The following is a 16,143-nucleotide window of genomic DNA, read 5'->3' as shown; positions in this document are numbered from 1 at the left end:
GTCATGGAATATCTTGGTTTCTCCATCAATGTTAATTGAGAGTTTTGCTGGATACAGTAACCTGGGCTGGCATTTGTGTTCTCTTAGGGTCTGTATAACATCAGTCCAGGATCTTCTGGCCTTCATAGTTTCTGGCGAGAAGTCTGGTGTGATTCTGATAGGTCTCCCTTTATATGTTACTTGACCTTTTTCCCTTACTGCTTTTAATATTCTTTCTTTATTTTGTGCGTTTGGTGTTTTGACAATTATGTGACGGGAGGTGTTTCTTTTCTGGTCCAATCTGTTTGGAGTTCTGTAGGCTTCTTGTATGTCTATGGGTATCTCTTTTTTTAGGTTAGGGAAGTTTTCTTCTATGATTTTGTTGAAGATATTTACTGGTCCTTTGAGCTGGGAGTCTTCACTCTCTTCTATACCTATTATCCTTAGGTTTGATCTTCTCATTGAGTCCTGGATTTCCTGTATGTTTTGGTCCAGTAGCTTTTTCCGCTTTACATTATCTTTGACAGTTGAGTCAATGATTTCTATGGAATCTTCTGCTCCTGAGATTCTCTCTTCCATCTCTTGTATTCTGTTGGTGAAGCTTGTATCTACAGCTCCTTGTCTCTTCTTTTGGTTTTCTATATCCAGGGTTGTTTCCATGTGTTCTTTCTTGATTGCTTCTATTTCCATTTTTAATTCCTTCAACTGTTTGATTGTGTTTTCCTGGAATTCTTTCAGGGATTTTTGCGATTCCTCTCTGTAGGCTTTTACTTGTTTATTAATGTTTTCCTGTGCTTCCCTAAGTGTGTTCATGTCTTTCTTGAAGTCCTCCAGCATCATGATCAAATATGATTTTGAAACTAGATCTTGCTTTTCTGCTGTGTTTGGATATTCCATGTTTGTTTTGGTGGGAGAATTGGGCTCCGATGATGGCATGTAGTCTTGGTTTCTGTTGCTTGGGTTCCTGCGCTTGCCTCTCGCCATCAGATTATCTCTAGTGTTACTTTGTTCTGCTATTTCTGACAGTGGCTAGACTGTCCTATAAGCCTGTGTGTCAGGAGTGCTGTAGACCTGTTTTCCTCTCTTTCAGTCAGTTATGGGGACAGAGTGTTCTGCTTTCGGGCGTGTAGTTTTTCCTCTCTACAGGTCTTCAGCTGTTCCTGTGGGCCTGTGTCTTGAGTTCACCAGGCAGCTTTCTTGCAGCAGAAAATTTGGTCTTACCTGTGGTCCCGAGGCTCAGGTTCGCTCATGGGGTGCTGCCCAGGGGCTCTCTGCAGTGGCAGCAACCAGGAAGACCTGTGCCGCCCCTTCCGGGAGCTTCAGTGCACCAGGGTTCCAGATGGTCTTTGGCTTTTTTCTCTGGCGTCCGAGATGTGTGTGCAGGGAGCAGTCTCTTCTGGTTTCCCAGGCTTGTCTGCCTCTCTGAAGGTTTAGCTCTCCCTCCCACGGGATTTGGGTGCAGAGAACTGTTTATCCGGTCTGTTTCCTTCAGGGTCCGGTGGTGTCTCTGGCAGGTGTCCTGCTGCTCCTGGGCCCTCCCCCACGGGAGCCCAGAGGCCTTATACAGTTTCCTCTTGGGCCAGGGATGTGGGCAGGGTGAGCAGTGTTGGTGGTCTCTTCTGCTCTGCAGCCTCAGGAGTGCCCACCTGACCAGGCGGTTGGGTCTCTCACCGGGTCTCCATATGTTGTTTTAATCTACTAGTTTCCACCATTTCTAGTAATCTTCACTACTTTAGTCTTCAAACAAAATACTGTACATGTAGTTAAGACTTCCTTGCAAGTTTCATTCTCATGTGTGGAATGGCTTCCCAAGGATTTTCCTTAAAGATCCCCTTAAGGTCTCTTTCCAAGGCATTTGAAAACAGAACATGTTCACATGATAATACCCATTATAACGCTGGCAACCAAATCTGCTTTACAAATGAATTTTCTTTCTCTGTGAACGAATATATTCCCTTCTGCAGAGCACTCACTCTCAATTCCTACATGTAAGCAATCACCAGAGACTGTCAACTCAACTTTTTAACACTTTTCTTGTGATACATAATTTTATGTGTCAACTTGACTGAGCAACATTGCCTAGAAATTTGGTCAAATATTATCCTAGTTTCTGTGAGGCTATTTTTGGAAGACACTAACTTTCAAATTGATGGACATGAATAAAGCAGATTGCATTTTCTTTTCTGAATGTATGTCACCCATCAGTTGAAGATCCTACTAATACAAAAAGACTAATTTTACTCAAGCAGGAGGAAAAGCAGACTCGGATGTGGCTGTCCCCTAGGTTCTAGCCTGTGGACCTTCCTTGTAAATGATGGGTTTGCCAGTTTTGAGAAGCACATGGCTAGTACCTTAAAATAAGTCTGTTACGGAACATACAAAATACTGTAGAACAGTTGCTATTAATGTTGATTGATAGAAGCAAGGATACGTGTAAAAATTCTAGAGTTACATGACTTCCATTCTATCTCAGAGCTAATAATAGCTGTTTGTGTACCCTATTTGCCATATTCCTTAAATTGTATGACCTTCTGTTTCTTTTCCAAACAATGAGATAATTAGAGTGCTCACTGCATAGAGGTAGAAGGATTTATTTGATGCTTGTTTTAGAATGCTGTAAATCTTAGAACGGTGTTTGCTATCTGGTCAATATGATGAAAAGTGCTTGAAATTTTTATTATTGCTAAATATGACAGGAACTACTCCAATATCAAGCATACTACTTTGTATCTTGATCAGATTTGGTTTTGCTTGTCTTTAAATCCAACCCTCTGGACCTCTTAGTGCTGAAGAGAGAAAGTATGTCTTTTCTCTGTGCTGTGAAAATTACTTAAGGGAAACTGCCATGCCTTCCATTCTTAGCCTTTTAGTGCAGACACCTGAGTACTAATCACTTTTGTTTCTTTCCATGTGTCCCATCATCACCTCCATTTGTTTTTAAATAAAGTATAATTCATTTTGTAACTCAATGTGGGCTTACATTTGTGATCTCCCTGTTTCTACTTTCTTAGTGTTGTGAATATAGATCTACACAACCATTCTGAGTATTTTGCCCTCCCCAACATCTAATGAAAAGAAAATTCTACGTATAACATTCTTGTTAGCTGAAGGAAGATTTAGTGGATGCCTACTACTGCGAATGCACCAGGAATGCTTACTTAGTCTTTCAGTTGAGTAAGACATTGTGCAGTCCTTGTTTTTCCAACTGGTAATAGCACTGTCAATATCTATCATGAGTTGGATGTTCAAGGCCCCAAGGAGGACTGTTGTTACAACACTGACATAAATGCCAACAAAGTGAAATTAAGGCCTGACCCTTATGCCCTCAGAGCAGCTTTTCACTTCTCATCTCATTCTCTTGTTCCTCCATGACGGCCCTCTCTAGAATATACTATGACGACAAAACAACATGTCAGCCATACGACACTTCATACTGATTACTCACAGTTTTCAGGGTTTAGTGTGAAATGATCAGAAATAAAAATAGTAACATGAGAAAAATATAACTGGACAAAAAGGAAGAATATCATGCGTTTTCTACCAGGAATAAAATCACTTTCTAATTGAACATTTCAAAAATCAAATCACTTTATACTTTACCTATTATTATAAAATTTGAATGCTGCAATGATGGTACTAAAGATAGTACCTATGGTAATGTCCACGCTAAGTAAACGCTCCTTCACTAAGCAACAGGCCCATGGACTTTTGACATTCATCAATATATTACTATACATATTAATTTTAAGATCGACCCTAAGCTGTACCAAATGGTCTAGACATGGAAATCTTCATGGCTCACAGGCCTATGAGGCCATAGCATATGCAAAGCATTGGAAATGGTTTTGTACCTTTGTTTATATCAATGAGCTGCTTCTTCTTCTTCTGACGTTCCAGCTTCTCTTGTTCAGCTTTCTCTTTTGCAAGCTTTGCCCTCCTGCTCTTCTCTTCCATCTCTTTTCTCTTGTGGTTTTCTTTCAATGCTTCCTAAAGACAAAAATAATATTTTAAAAATTAAGTTTTTCTCCTACACAATATAAAATGGAGAAGACAGGAAAATTTTATAGCAGCTTCAGAGTGTGGGCATATACTGTTTGTTAACAGAGACAAATAAATACACTTAAGACATCTCTTCTGGAAAAAAATGTTTGAAATAATTTTTTCAGTTCTCATGTGTTGTGGTAGGAAAACAGGATTCTCTCTGTTATACGTATAACAATGAAAACACTTGCTTTATTGTTAAAACATGAGCTACTTTTTTTTTATTAACTTGAGTAATTCTTATTTACATTTCGAGTGTTATTCCCTTTCCCGGTTTCCGGGCAAACATTGCCCTAATCCCTCCCTCTCCCCTTCATTATGGGTGTTCCCCTCCCCATCCTCCCCCCATTGCCGCCCTCCCCCCAACAATCTAGTTCACTGGGGGTTCAGAGCTACTTTTGATATACAAGCAAACTAAGTATTTCATCACTTATTGAATGTTTTCTTGTTATCTGCCAAATGAGTTAAAAAATCTACCTCATAGGATATTTGTGAGGAGAAATGAATTGTGCACTTGAAGTGCTTCCAGCAGAACCTAATACATTATAATCAAAGCATTTTCGTCTATGATGTGGAGGTGGTTGTACTGTTGGAGAAATGATTACATCTAATGATTCAGGACGAGAAACAATCACCTGCAAGTTTTAGAGCGTTTTATATGCTGAAATTGTTAGAAAGGATGAAACAGATTTCCAGCTCTTTGATATTTATGGAATTCCAGTGAATCCTGTACACGATATCTGAGAAACTTGAAGCAAAGTGATCAGATGAAATAATGTCAGCCTCTTTGGAGTTCAGATAAGTCACTATTTTAAAGACACATCAACTACCAGTTCATTCTTTAATGCTCTGTTTCCCCTGATTATGATTGATGGATATACTACATAGCATGTGCATAAATGTTCCCTAAAACTATAAAAAAATAAAGATAAAGAAAACCCTAAGAATAAGAATGCATTTACAAGTCTTTTTGTCTCCACAGTCTCAGTCTATACTGAAATTTTTTTCTTCATGTTAAAGTGCATGATAGCGCAAAATACTTCTGAAAACCCCTCTAAACAAATTTCCTGGCTTGAAAGAATTGGTTCTTCCTATAAAATCTAACTGATTTTACATCTGTGACACCTATTACCCAGGTTAGGCAAAATGTTCCTCACATTAGGCCATGAACACACAGCTATCTGGACACTGTAGACAGATTCAAGGATTTCTACAACCATCATTTTGGCTGGATTGATGCTGATGATGCCAGGATTGGCCTGTGTATTGGAGGGTGTTTGATGGCATCTTTTGCCTTCAGCCACTAGATGCAATTAGCATCTCTTACAGTGGGGCTGCCATATATGTCTCTTGAGCCTACCAAATGTCACCTGAAGGGCAAACATACCCAGATTGAGGTTTCAGAAAGAAAATTGTGTAAACAAGTGACCACGGAGTATTAGGCCTTAGATAGGCACACATAAAACCTCTTCCAAGACTAAAGGAATATCTTTATCAAAATATCAGAGTGAGAAGAAAAAAAAAAAAGAAAGAACTTAAGTGCTGGAAGATATGAAGAATGGCTGTGAAACCTTGTCTTAGGGTTTTCAGGGCTGTGGTCCACTAGTGGGTTACTCAGAAACCAGTGAACAGCATTCTTTTCATCCTCTCACAAGCAGCACTGCTTAATCCCAATGTGTTATGAGGCAAAACCAAAACAAAATAAAATTAAAAACATAAAATATAAGAGGGTCTTGGTGAAAGCTAGGTGACAAGGATGTATTACAATCACGTTTGAAATTGTGAAAAGATGAATAAAAATTAAGAAACCACCCAGTGCTGATTCTGAATCAGGTTGCTTTTTCTAAATGTGGAAACTTCTAAATGATTTTAAAGTATTTACCCAGGGTCAGGCACTTAAGAAATTTGAACAATAAGTAGAAAATCTTTGTCTTTTCATTCCATGTTTAGTGTTTATTTTATTCTGAAAGGATGAGGGAGACTATGTCAATATGGCACCACGAGCACAGGAAACATTAAAAATAAATAAGGACTTCATCAAACATTAAAAAAAAGGATGTTCATCAAATGACACTGTTGGTATAGTGGTACATCTTGCTGTGTACAAGGTTCATAAAATAATAATTAATTAATCAATTAATAAAAACAGCACCATTAATAAAATGAAGAGAAGTCATGAGATTGGGAGAAAATATTTGAAAACTATGTATCTGATAACAGTATTAAAGCACTGAAGGAAAAAATATAACCCCAAAAAGATGGTAAAAGATTTTAGGATCTGTCAAGTTATACAAATTATTTTATTATTGGCCTAATATTTAATGTGCTAAACAGTCACCAAGATCTAGGTGGAATCTGATATTGTCAATCTCATGTGCTATTGTAATTGGAGACAACTACTGTGAGTGAGCTTCACAATAAACTTATGAGGATGGAGAAACTTTCATTTGTCATTCTTCTTGTAACTCCTTCCTTTCTTCCTTCCTCTTTAGTGTGTTTCTGTGTGCGTGCGGGAGCGGGGGCACACACACACACACACACACACACACACACACACACACACACCGGAATGAGAGAGGAAGAAGGAGGGGGAGGGGAGGGAGACAGAAGGGAGGAGAGAAGGAGAGGGAGAGGGAGAGGGAGAGGGAGAGGGAGAGGGAGACTGCTGTATAATAGTAACACAGTCTGGCCATGAGCTCCATATGTAATGGAGGATGACTTTGAAATTCTGATCCTTCTGTAGCTCCCTCCTAAGCACTAAATGTTGGGATTGCAATCATAGACAACCTACTGTTCCATTATTTTCAGTTAGTAGTGCTTGGGACTGCACCCAAAAGTTCTTTCAGGAAGCCCTCTACCCACTCAGCTACATTCCTGGTCCTCTCCCAACATCCTAAAATCCTTGAGATGTCAAAAGGGATAGAGTTGGTAAATAATATCTTCCAGAATACTTTGAGCTGCTTCAGGATATTAGTCTAGCCTAAGGATGGATGAGTTCAGGGACATAAACTAAAGGCTGGTCCTGGCTTCTGAAGTGGGGAGGGAAGCAGGCTTGGGAGCTAAACATTCAGACTTTGGGTTTGATATCGCCAAGTGAGTAGTGTCAGAGTTTAGATTAGAGAACACCCAGGTATTGTCCACAGTGGCAGGATACATTGTACTTACTGAGAAATGGCCCTATCTTTTGAGGTCAGAAAAGTCTTCTGTAATGATTCCTATAGTATGAAAGCATTTATATATACTAGGCTATTTAATGATGTCTATAGAAATTATAATATTAAAATGCTCAAATATAAACTGTTTTAAGATAAGAAATGCTGATAGAGATAGGCTATATGTTGTCTACTGCCTTGAATCATGGGACTTCTGCACCATTCTTCATATATTCCTTTAAAAGTTATTTTTTAAGATGAATAAAATTCAAAGCTATGACTTTACATAAATTATAACTTACATAACTAAAGATGGTAGACAATTAGGTAATCACTGATATCAAGGATAATAAAAATGCAATTTGGCGGGTATGCAAATAGATTACACTTCTGGATAAAATGGAGGCTTAAATGAATATTTAGCAAAATATTCAAAATATTTAAATATTACATCCATCAATCCTCATAACAATTTCATAGCAATTGCATTTAATTACATTAGAGTGAAAAGTAAGAAATTTCAAGATCTGTTTAACTTCTAAAAACACAGGAGCAGATGAGGGAAAAAACTCTTTAGAGGCATGTATCCTTATCACCTTGATTATTAGAAAACCAAAACCAAACGAAAACAAAACAAAAAAAATGAGCAAAAACAGGAGGCGAAAATTAGGAGTGCGCTTTGTTAAAGAGTGCTAATTCAAAAAAAAAAAAAGTTGTTATAGTAACTTCCTGCAACTTTCCTTCACAGAAAAAGGTCTCGGTTTTACTAGTGCAACTCTCTTTTAAGAATCAGTAAAAAGAATGAAGGGAGGAAAATATAATAGATACCATGTCTAAAATTTATTATGAAATAGTTACCAACTTAATTTTATATCTGTCAATAAAATCTATATTGCTTTGTGGAAAGTGAGTGAATGAATCATCATCTCCCGTGCTGTGCATCATTACCAGTTGAGTCCTACTAAGTAAAAACGGCTTATACAATACAGAGCTCATGCCAAAGCAACATAAAGATTAAAACAGCAATTAAAGATTTTTAAAAGCCATATGGAAAACTCCTATTTTATGTGCTTCAGATTCTCTCTCTCTTTCTCTCTGTATCTACGTATGTATGTATGTATGTATGTATGTATGTATGTATGTACGTATCTATCTATCTGTCTGTCTGTCTGTCTGTCTGTCTGTCTGTCTGTCTATCTATAAGGAGGTAACCAACCACTTTATGATTGCTTGTAAAGCCTAGCCCACAGGAAAAAATGAAGAGTGTCTGTTACCATAAATTCATCTAAGAATCCATGTTTGGGGAGTTCACATGACCCATAGTATCAAACTAATTCTGATTTTGTACCTTTATAACCCTATATAAATATACACATACATATATGTGTATGTGTGTATGTGTATTGGTGTATATATGAATTATACATAGGAAATTATACATAGGAGCTTATCCTCCTATGTACAATTATCCAAAAGCCATAGGTAATAAATGAAAAGCCCATTTTCAGGTCTGGGATACTTCTCTTTGAGTTGTTGGAAGTCTCAGAGACTCTCTAAATAGTACAGGCTATTGCAATTGCTCTTAGCTACCCACAATGATGTGATGGTAAAATCCTATTGCTGAAGACAGCACAAATATTGGCCACAGAATATGGAGAGATCAAGTTGGTACTGACTAGGAATATTCTTTCCTGCTGGATAGCTTTCATAGTACTGGAAAGTACTATGTAGGCAGCTGGGGAAAAATTAACAGTGTTATTTAGTTGTGAACTCTGTAAGGGACAATAATGACTAGAACAGCAAGGTATGCTATGGGTGCAATAGTGGCATATACTATGGGGGTAAACAACCACTTTATTGGCTGAAGGGCTTGCATTACATGAAGAAATGCATGATGTCTGGTACTGTAAATGTATCCAAGAATCCATGGCTGGGGAGTTCACAGGCCTGAAATAAAACTATCACTAAATTTGTACCTTTATAACTGTATATTAATTAGTTTAGCTCTCTGAACTCACCAGAGGAGATTCTTGGTACAGTGGATACCCACTAATGCAGAAACTGCAAATATGGAGTTTGCCTCATTTGTTCACAATTTAGCTCAGAACAGGTGATTCACTTGGTATGCCTAAAGATTTACAGAAGAAGCCAGAGTATCAGACTACACTGCCAACTTCAGGATGATGCCAACGATCCATAGGGCTGCCCTTGCCCATTTAGTGAATCCTGTCTGGAAATATCCTCTTTTTTCTTTTCTTTTCTTTCTTTCTTTTTTTAAAAAATTCTCCCTCTTACCATTTTATTCTACTTACAGTTTAGCTGTAATTGTCCTGGCTGCTGCTGAGACTTCTGTCGTTTTCTACAGAAAGTTTTCCCAGAAGCCATATTAAAGAGTTGTGAAGATACACTTCTCAGTGTATCATATCAAATATAATGTAAAATAAGTTTGGCTGTATTATTTGTTGGTTTGATATATGTGGGTGAAAATCCTCAATATTTGAGGAGGTAGTAAAACTTGATCCACACTTATCCTGAGTTTCCTCTCCCATTAGAATTTTCATCCTCAATCCCAGTCAAATTAAAGCTTTCCATTAGGAAAGGAAGAAATCCTATTCTTTAATTAATAGCAAACAACATTAGAGAGTCCTTCTCTATAGTTTCAATGTGCTTAAAGGGCATATTGGATGGAAGAAGTCATGAAAAATGCTGAGGGCAATGAGTTTTCAACAGCAGCAACCAGACTTGGCGAGTCAGGGCCTCTTAAGACTTTATAAGCAGTATAATACTGCTAAACTTTTTTCTTTCCATGAGATTCCCACTTATTATGGTACAAGTGACCTTTAAAGTTCCTCTTATGAAATATCTCATGAATACTTCATCAACCAATCAGCTACAATTGCAACAGAGGTAGAACTTTCTTACTTACAGGCGTAATTGAAACCTTGATTAGCTTCCTGAAGTACTTAGGTGACTCAGTAACAGACACTGAACAAATATACCGATAGCATAGCTAGATAGTGCTTAGCTATCACTGCTCTTTAACCTATGCAAATATAGTATGAATCTCAAATGTATCTTGTGCCACACATAATGCAGAAACCAAATAGAACCTTTCTCTTCTCTTTGATTCTTATATTCCTTGCTTTCTGTGGACAATGTTGATTTTTTCCCATCTCCTTTCTGTACTGTAATTTCCCCATTTTTAACCTTCAACCGTAACTCTGCTGCATTTGTTTGTCTGGCAGAAAATCCATTTATTACTTATTATACTATCCAGTATGCTTCCAATAGTCTATAAATGCTTGTATGCTATTATCCTGCATAAATTCTTTGACTTTGAATACTATTTGTCCATTGACATCCAGTCTCATTAGCTCTTTAGCTTATCTTAAACTTTCACACCTATATTGCCTCTAGGCTCTCACATACCTCTATCCAGCTTGTCTGTCTGTCTGTCTCTCAATTATTTATTTTATGTAAATGAGCACTCAGTATCTGTCTTGAGACATAACAGAAAGGGCATGGATCCCATTACAGATGGTTGTGAGCTGCCATGTGGTTGCTTGGAATTGAACTCAGAACTTCTGGAAGAGCAGTCAGTACTCTTAACTGCCAAGCCATGTTTCCAGCCGCTCCAGTCTCTCTGTTAATGTCTCCTCTCATGCTACTTTCTCTCCCAACATCTTATACAACAGAAATCCCTAAACTTGTTGTGTCTCCTTCTTTCTTTTTTTTTTTTAACTTTTTTTTTTTTTATTAACTTGAGTATTTCTTATATACATTTCGAGTGTTATTCCCTTTCCCGGTTTCCGGGCAAACATCCCCCTCCCCCCTCCCCTTCCTTATGGGTGTTCCCCTCCCAACCCTCCCCCCATTGCCGCCCTCCCCCCATAGACTAGTTCACTGGGGGTTCAGTCTTAGCAGGACCCAGGGCTTCCCCTTCCACTGGTGCTCTTACTGGGATATTCATTGCTACCTATGGGGTCAGAGTCCAGGGTCAGTCCATGTATAGTCTTTAGGTAGTGGCTTAGTCCCTGGAAGCTCTGGTTGCTTGGCATTGTTGTACATATGGGGTCTCGAGCCCCTTCAAGCTCTTCCAGTTCTTTCTCTGATTCCTTCAGCGGGGGTCCTATTCTCACTTCAGTGGTTTGCTGCTGGCATTCGCCTCTATATTTGCTGTATTCTGGCTGTGTCTCTCAGGAGCGATCTACATCCGGCTCCTGTCGGTCTGCACTTCTTTGCTTCATCCATCTTGTCTAATTGGGTGGCTGTATATGTATGGGCCACATGTGGGGCAGGCTCTGAATGGGTGTTCCTTCAGTCTCTGTTTTAATCTTTGCCTCTCCCTTCCCTGCCAACGGTATTCTTTTTCCTCATTTAAAGAAGGAGTGAAACATTCACATTTTGATCATCCGTCTTGAGTTTCGTTTGTTCTAGGGATCTAGGGTAATTCAAGCATTTGGGCTAATAGCCACTTATCAATGAGTGCATACCATGTATGTCTTTCTGTGATTGGGTTAGCTCACTCAGGATGATATTTTCCAGTTCCAACCATTTGCCTACGAATTTCATAAACTCGTTGTTTTTGATAGCTGAGTAATATTCCATTGTGTAGATGTACCACATTTTCTGTATCCATTCCTCTGTTGAAGGGCATCTGGGTTCTTTCCATTTTCTGGATATTATAAATAAGGCTGCGATGAACATAGTGGAGCACGTGTCTCTTTTATCTGTTGAGGCATCTTTTGGGTATACGCCCAAGAGAGGTATAGCTGGATCCTCAGGCAGTTCAATGTCCAATTTTCTGAGGAACCTCCAGACTGATTTCCAGAATGGTTTTACCAGTCTGCAATCCCACCAACAATGGAGGAGTGTTCCTCTTTCTCCACATCCTCGCCAGCATCTGCTGTCACCTGAGTTTTTGATCTTAGCCAAACACACTGGTGTGAGGTGAAATCTCAGGGTTGTTTTGATTTGCATTTCCCTTATGACTAAAGATGTTGAACATTTCTTTAGGTGTTTCTCAGCCATTCGGCATTCCTCAGCTGTGAATTCTTTGTTTAGTTCTGAACCCCATTTTTTAATAGGGTTATTTGTTTCCCTGCAGTCTAACTTCTTGAGTTCTTTGTATATTTTGGATATAAGGCCTCTATCTGTTGTAGGATTGGTAAAGATCTTTTCCCAATCTGTTGGTTGCCGTTTTGTCCTAACCACAGTGTCCTTTGCCTTACAGAAGCTTTGCAGTTTTATGAGATCCCATTTGTCGATTCTTGATCTTAGAGCATAAGCCATTGGTGTTTTGTTCAGGAAATTTTTTCCAGTGCCCATGTGTTCCAGATGCTTCCCTAGTTTTTCTTCTATTAGTTTGAGTGTGTCTGGTTTGATGTGGAGGTCCTTGATCCACTTGGACTTAAGCTTTGTACAGGGTGATAAGCATGGATCGATCTGCATTCTTCTACATGTTGCCCTCCAGTTGAACCAGCACCATTTGCTGAAAATGCTATCTTTTTTCCATTGGATGGTTTTGGCTCCTTTGTCAAAAATCAAGTGACCATAGGTGTGTGGGTTCATTTCTGGGTCTTCAATTCTATTCCATTGGTCTATCTGTCTGTCTCTGTACCAATACCATGCAGTTTTTATCACAATTGCTCTGTAATACTGCTTGAGTTCAGGGATAGTGATTCCCCCTGAAGTCCTTTTATTGTTGAGGATAGCTTTAGCTATCCTGGGTTTTTTGTTATTCCAGATGAATTTGCAAATTGTTCTGTCTAACTCTTTGAAGAATTGGATTGGTATTTTGATGGGGATTGCATTGAATCTGTAGATTGCTTTTGGTAAAATGGCCATTTTTACTATATTAATCCTGCCAATCCATGAGCATGGGAGATCTTTCCATCTTCTGAGGTCTTCTTCAATTTCTTTCCTCAATGTCTTGAAGTTCTTATTGTACAGATCTTTTACTTGCTTGGTTAAAGTCACACCGAGGTACTTTATATTGTTTGGGTCTATTATGAAGGGTGTCGTTTCCCTAATTTCTTTCTCGGCTTGTTTCTCTTTTGTATAGAGGAAGGCAACTGATTTATTTGAGTTAATTTTATACCCAGCCACTTTGCTGAAGTTGTTTATCAGCTTTAGTAGTTCTCTGGTGGAACTTTTGGGATCACTTAAATATACTATCATGTCATCTGCAAATAGTGATATTTTGACCTCTTCTTTTCTGATCTGTATCCCTTTGATCTCCTTTTGTTGTCTGATTGCTCTGGCTAGAACTTCAAGAACTATATTGAATAAGTAGGGAGAGAGTGGGCAGCCTTGTCTAGTCCCTGATTTTAGTGGGATTGCTTCAAGTTTCTCTCCATATAGTTTAATGTTAGCAACTGGTTTGCTGTATATGGCTTTTACTATGTTTAGGTATGGGCCTTGAATTCCTATTCTTTCCAGGACTTTTATCATGAAGGGGTGTTGAATTTTGTCAAATGCTTTCTCAACATCTAATGAAATGATCATGTGGTTCTGTTCTTTCAGTTTGTTTATATAATGGATCACGTTGATGGTTTTCCGTATATTAAACCATCCCTGCATGCCTGGGATGAAGCCTACTTGATCATGGTGGATGATTGTTTTGATGTGCTCTTGAATTCGGTTTGCCAGAATTTTATTGAGTATTTTTGCGTCGCTATTCATAAGGGAAATTGGTCTGAAGTTCTCTTTCTTTGTTGTGTCTTTGTGTGGTTTAGGTATAAGAGTAATTGTGGCTTCGTAGAAGGAATTCGGTAGGGCTCCATCTGTTTCAATTTTGTGGAATAGTTTGGATAATATTGGTATGAGGTCTTCTATGAAGGTTTGATAGAATTCTGCACTAAACCCGTCTGGACCTGGGCTCTTTTTGGTTGGGAGACCTTTAATGACTGCTTCTATTTCCTTAGGAGTTATGGGGTTGTTTAACTGGTTTATCTGTTCCTGATTTAACTTCGATACCTGGTATCTGTCTAGGAAATTGTCCATTTCCTGAAGATTTTCAAATTTTGTTGAATATAGGTTTTTATAGTAAGATCTGATGATTTTTTGAATTTCCTCCGAATCTGTAGTTATGTCTCCCTTTTCATTTCTGATTTTGTTAATTTGGACACACTCTCTGTGTCCTCTCTTTAGTCTGGCTAAGGGTTTATCTATCTTGTTGATTTTCTCAAAGAACCAACTTTTGGTTCTGTTGATTCTTTCTATGGTCGTTTTTGTTTCTACTTGGTTGATTTCAGCTCTGAGTTTGATTATTTCCTGCCTTCTACTCCTCCTGGGTGTATTTGCTTCTCTTTGTTCTAGAGCTTTTAGGTGTGCTGTCAAGCTGCTAACATATGCTCTTTCCTGTTTCTTTCTGCAGGCACTCAGCGCTATGAGTTTTCCTCTTAGCACAGCTTTCATTGTGTCCCATAAGTTTGAGTATGTTGTATCTTCATTTTCATTAAATTCTAAAAAGTTTTTAATTTCTTTCTTTATTTCTTCCTTGACCAGGTTATCATTGAGTAGAGCATTGTTCAATTTCCACGTATATGTGGGCATTCTTCCCTTATTGTTATTGAAGACCAGTTTTAGGCCGTGGTGGTCCGATAGCATGCATGGGATTATTTCTATCTTTCTGTACCTGTTGAGGCCCGTTTTTTGACCAATTATATGGTCAATTTTGGAGAAAGTACCATGAGGAGCTGAGAAGAAGGTATATCCTTTTGCTTTAGGATAGAATGTTCTATAAATATCCGTTAAGTCCATTTGGCTCATGACTTCTCTTAGTCTGTCGACATCACTGTTTAATTTCTGTTTCCATGATCTGTCCATTGATGAGAGTGGGGTGTTGAAATCTCCCACTATTATTGTGTGAGGTGCAATGTGTGTTTTGAGCTTTAGTAAGGTTTCTTTTACGTATGTAGGTGCCCTTGTATTTGGGGCATAGATATTTAGGATTGAGAGTTCATCTTGGTTGACTTTTCCTTTGATGAATATGAAGTGTCCTTCCTTATCTTTTTTGATGACTTTTAGTTGGAAATTGATTTTATTTGATATTAGAATGGCTACTCCAGCTTGCTTCTTCTGACCATTTGCTTGGAAAGTTGTTTTCCAGCCTTTCACTCTGAGGTAGTGTCTGTCTTTGTCTCTGAGGTGTGTTTCCTGTAGGCAGCAGAATGCAGGGTCCTCGTTGCGTATCTAGTTTGTTAATCTATGTCTTTTTATTGGGGAGTTGAGGCCATTGATATTGAGAGATATTAAGGAATAGTGATTATTGCTTCCCGTTATATTCATATTTGGATGTGAGGTTATGTTTGTGTGCTTTCATTCTCTTTGTTTTGTTGCCAAGACGATGAGTTTCTTGCTTCTTCTAGGGTATAGCTTGCCTCCTTATGTTGGGCTTTACCATTTATTATCCTTTGTAGTGCTGGATTTGTAGAAAGATATTGTGTAAATTTGGTTTTGTCATGGAATATCTTGGTTTCTCCATCAATGTTAATTGAGAGTTTTGCTGGATACAGTAACCTGGGCTGGCATTTATGTTCTCTTAGGGTCTGTATAACATCAGTCCAGGATCTTCTGGCCTTCATAGTTTCTGGCGAGAAGTCTGGTGTGATTCTGATAGGTCTGCCTTTATATGTTACTTGACCTTTTTCCCTTACTGCTTTTAATATTCTTTCTTTATTTTGTGCGTTTGGTGTTTTGACAATTATGTGACGGGAGGTGTTTCTTTTCTGGTCCAATCTATTTGGAGTTCTGTAGGCTTCTTGTATGTCTATGGGTATGTCTTTTTTTAGGTTAGGGAAGTTTTCTTCTATGATTTTGTTGAAGATATTTACTGGTCCTTTGAGCTGGGAGTCTTCACTCTCTTCTATACCTATTATCCTTAGGTTTGATCTTCTCATTGAGTCCTGGATTTCCTGTATGTTTTGGACCAGTAGCTTTTTCCGCTTTACATTATCTTTGACAGTTG

At 38.4% G+C, this 16,143-nt stretch overlaps 1 protein-coding gene across 5 annotated transcripts in view; it reads right to left on the bottom strand.

Moving 5' to 3' along the window:
- Diaph2 (diaphanous-related formin 2) overlaps positions 1 to 16,143 on the bottom strand; it is an 827,546-nt gene that overhangs the window by 189,929 nt on the left and 621,474 nt on the right. For all 5 annotated transcript variants that reach the window (XM_039100253.2, XM_063280011.1, XM_039100252.2 and 2 more), the window contains one exon: positions 3,831 to 3,966. In XM_039100253.2, the coding sequence (XP_038956181.1) occupies positions 3,831 to 3,966 (136 nt within the window). The remainder of the gene's footprint in view (positions 1 to 3,830; positions 3,967 to 16,143) is intronic.

Source organism: Rattus norvegicus, chromosome X, assembly GCF_036323735.1.
Source record: "Rattus norvegicus strain BN/NHsdMcwi chromosome X, GRCr8, whole genome shotgun sequence".
NCBI classification, from domain to species: domain Eukaryota; kingdom Metazoa; phylum Chordata; class Mammalia; order Rodentia; family Muridae; genus Rattus; species Rattus norvegicus.
The sequence above is the reverse complement of the archived record's forward strand: the minus strand, read 5'-3'. Positions and strand labels throughout refer to the sequence as shown.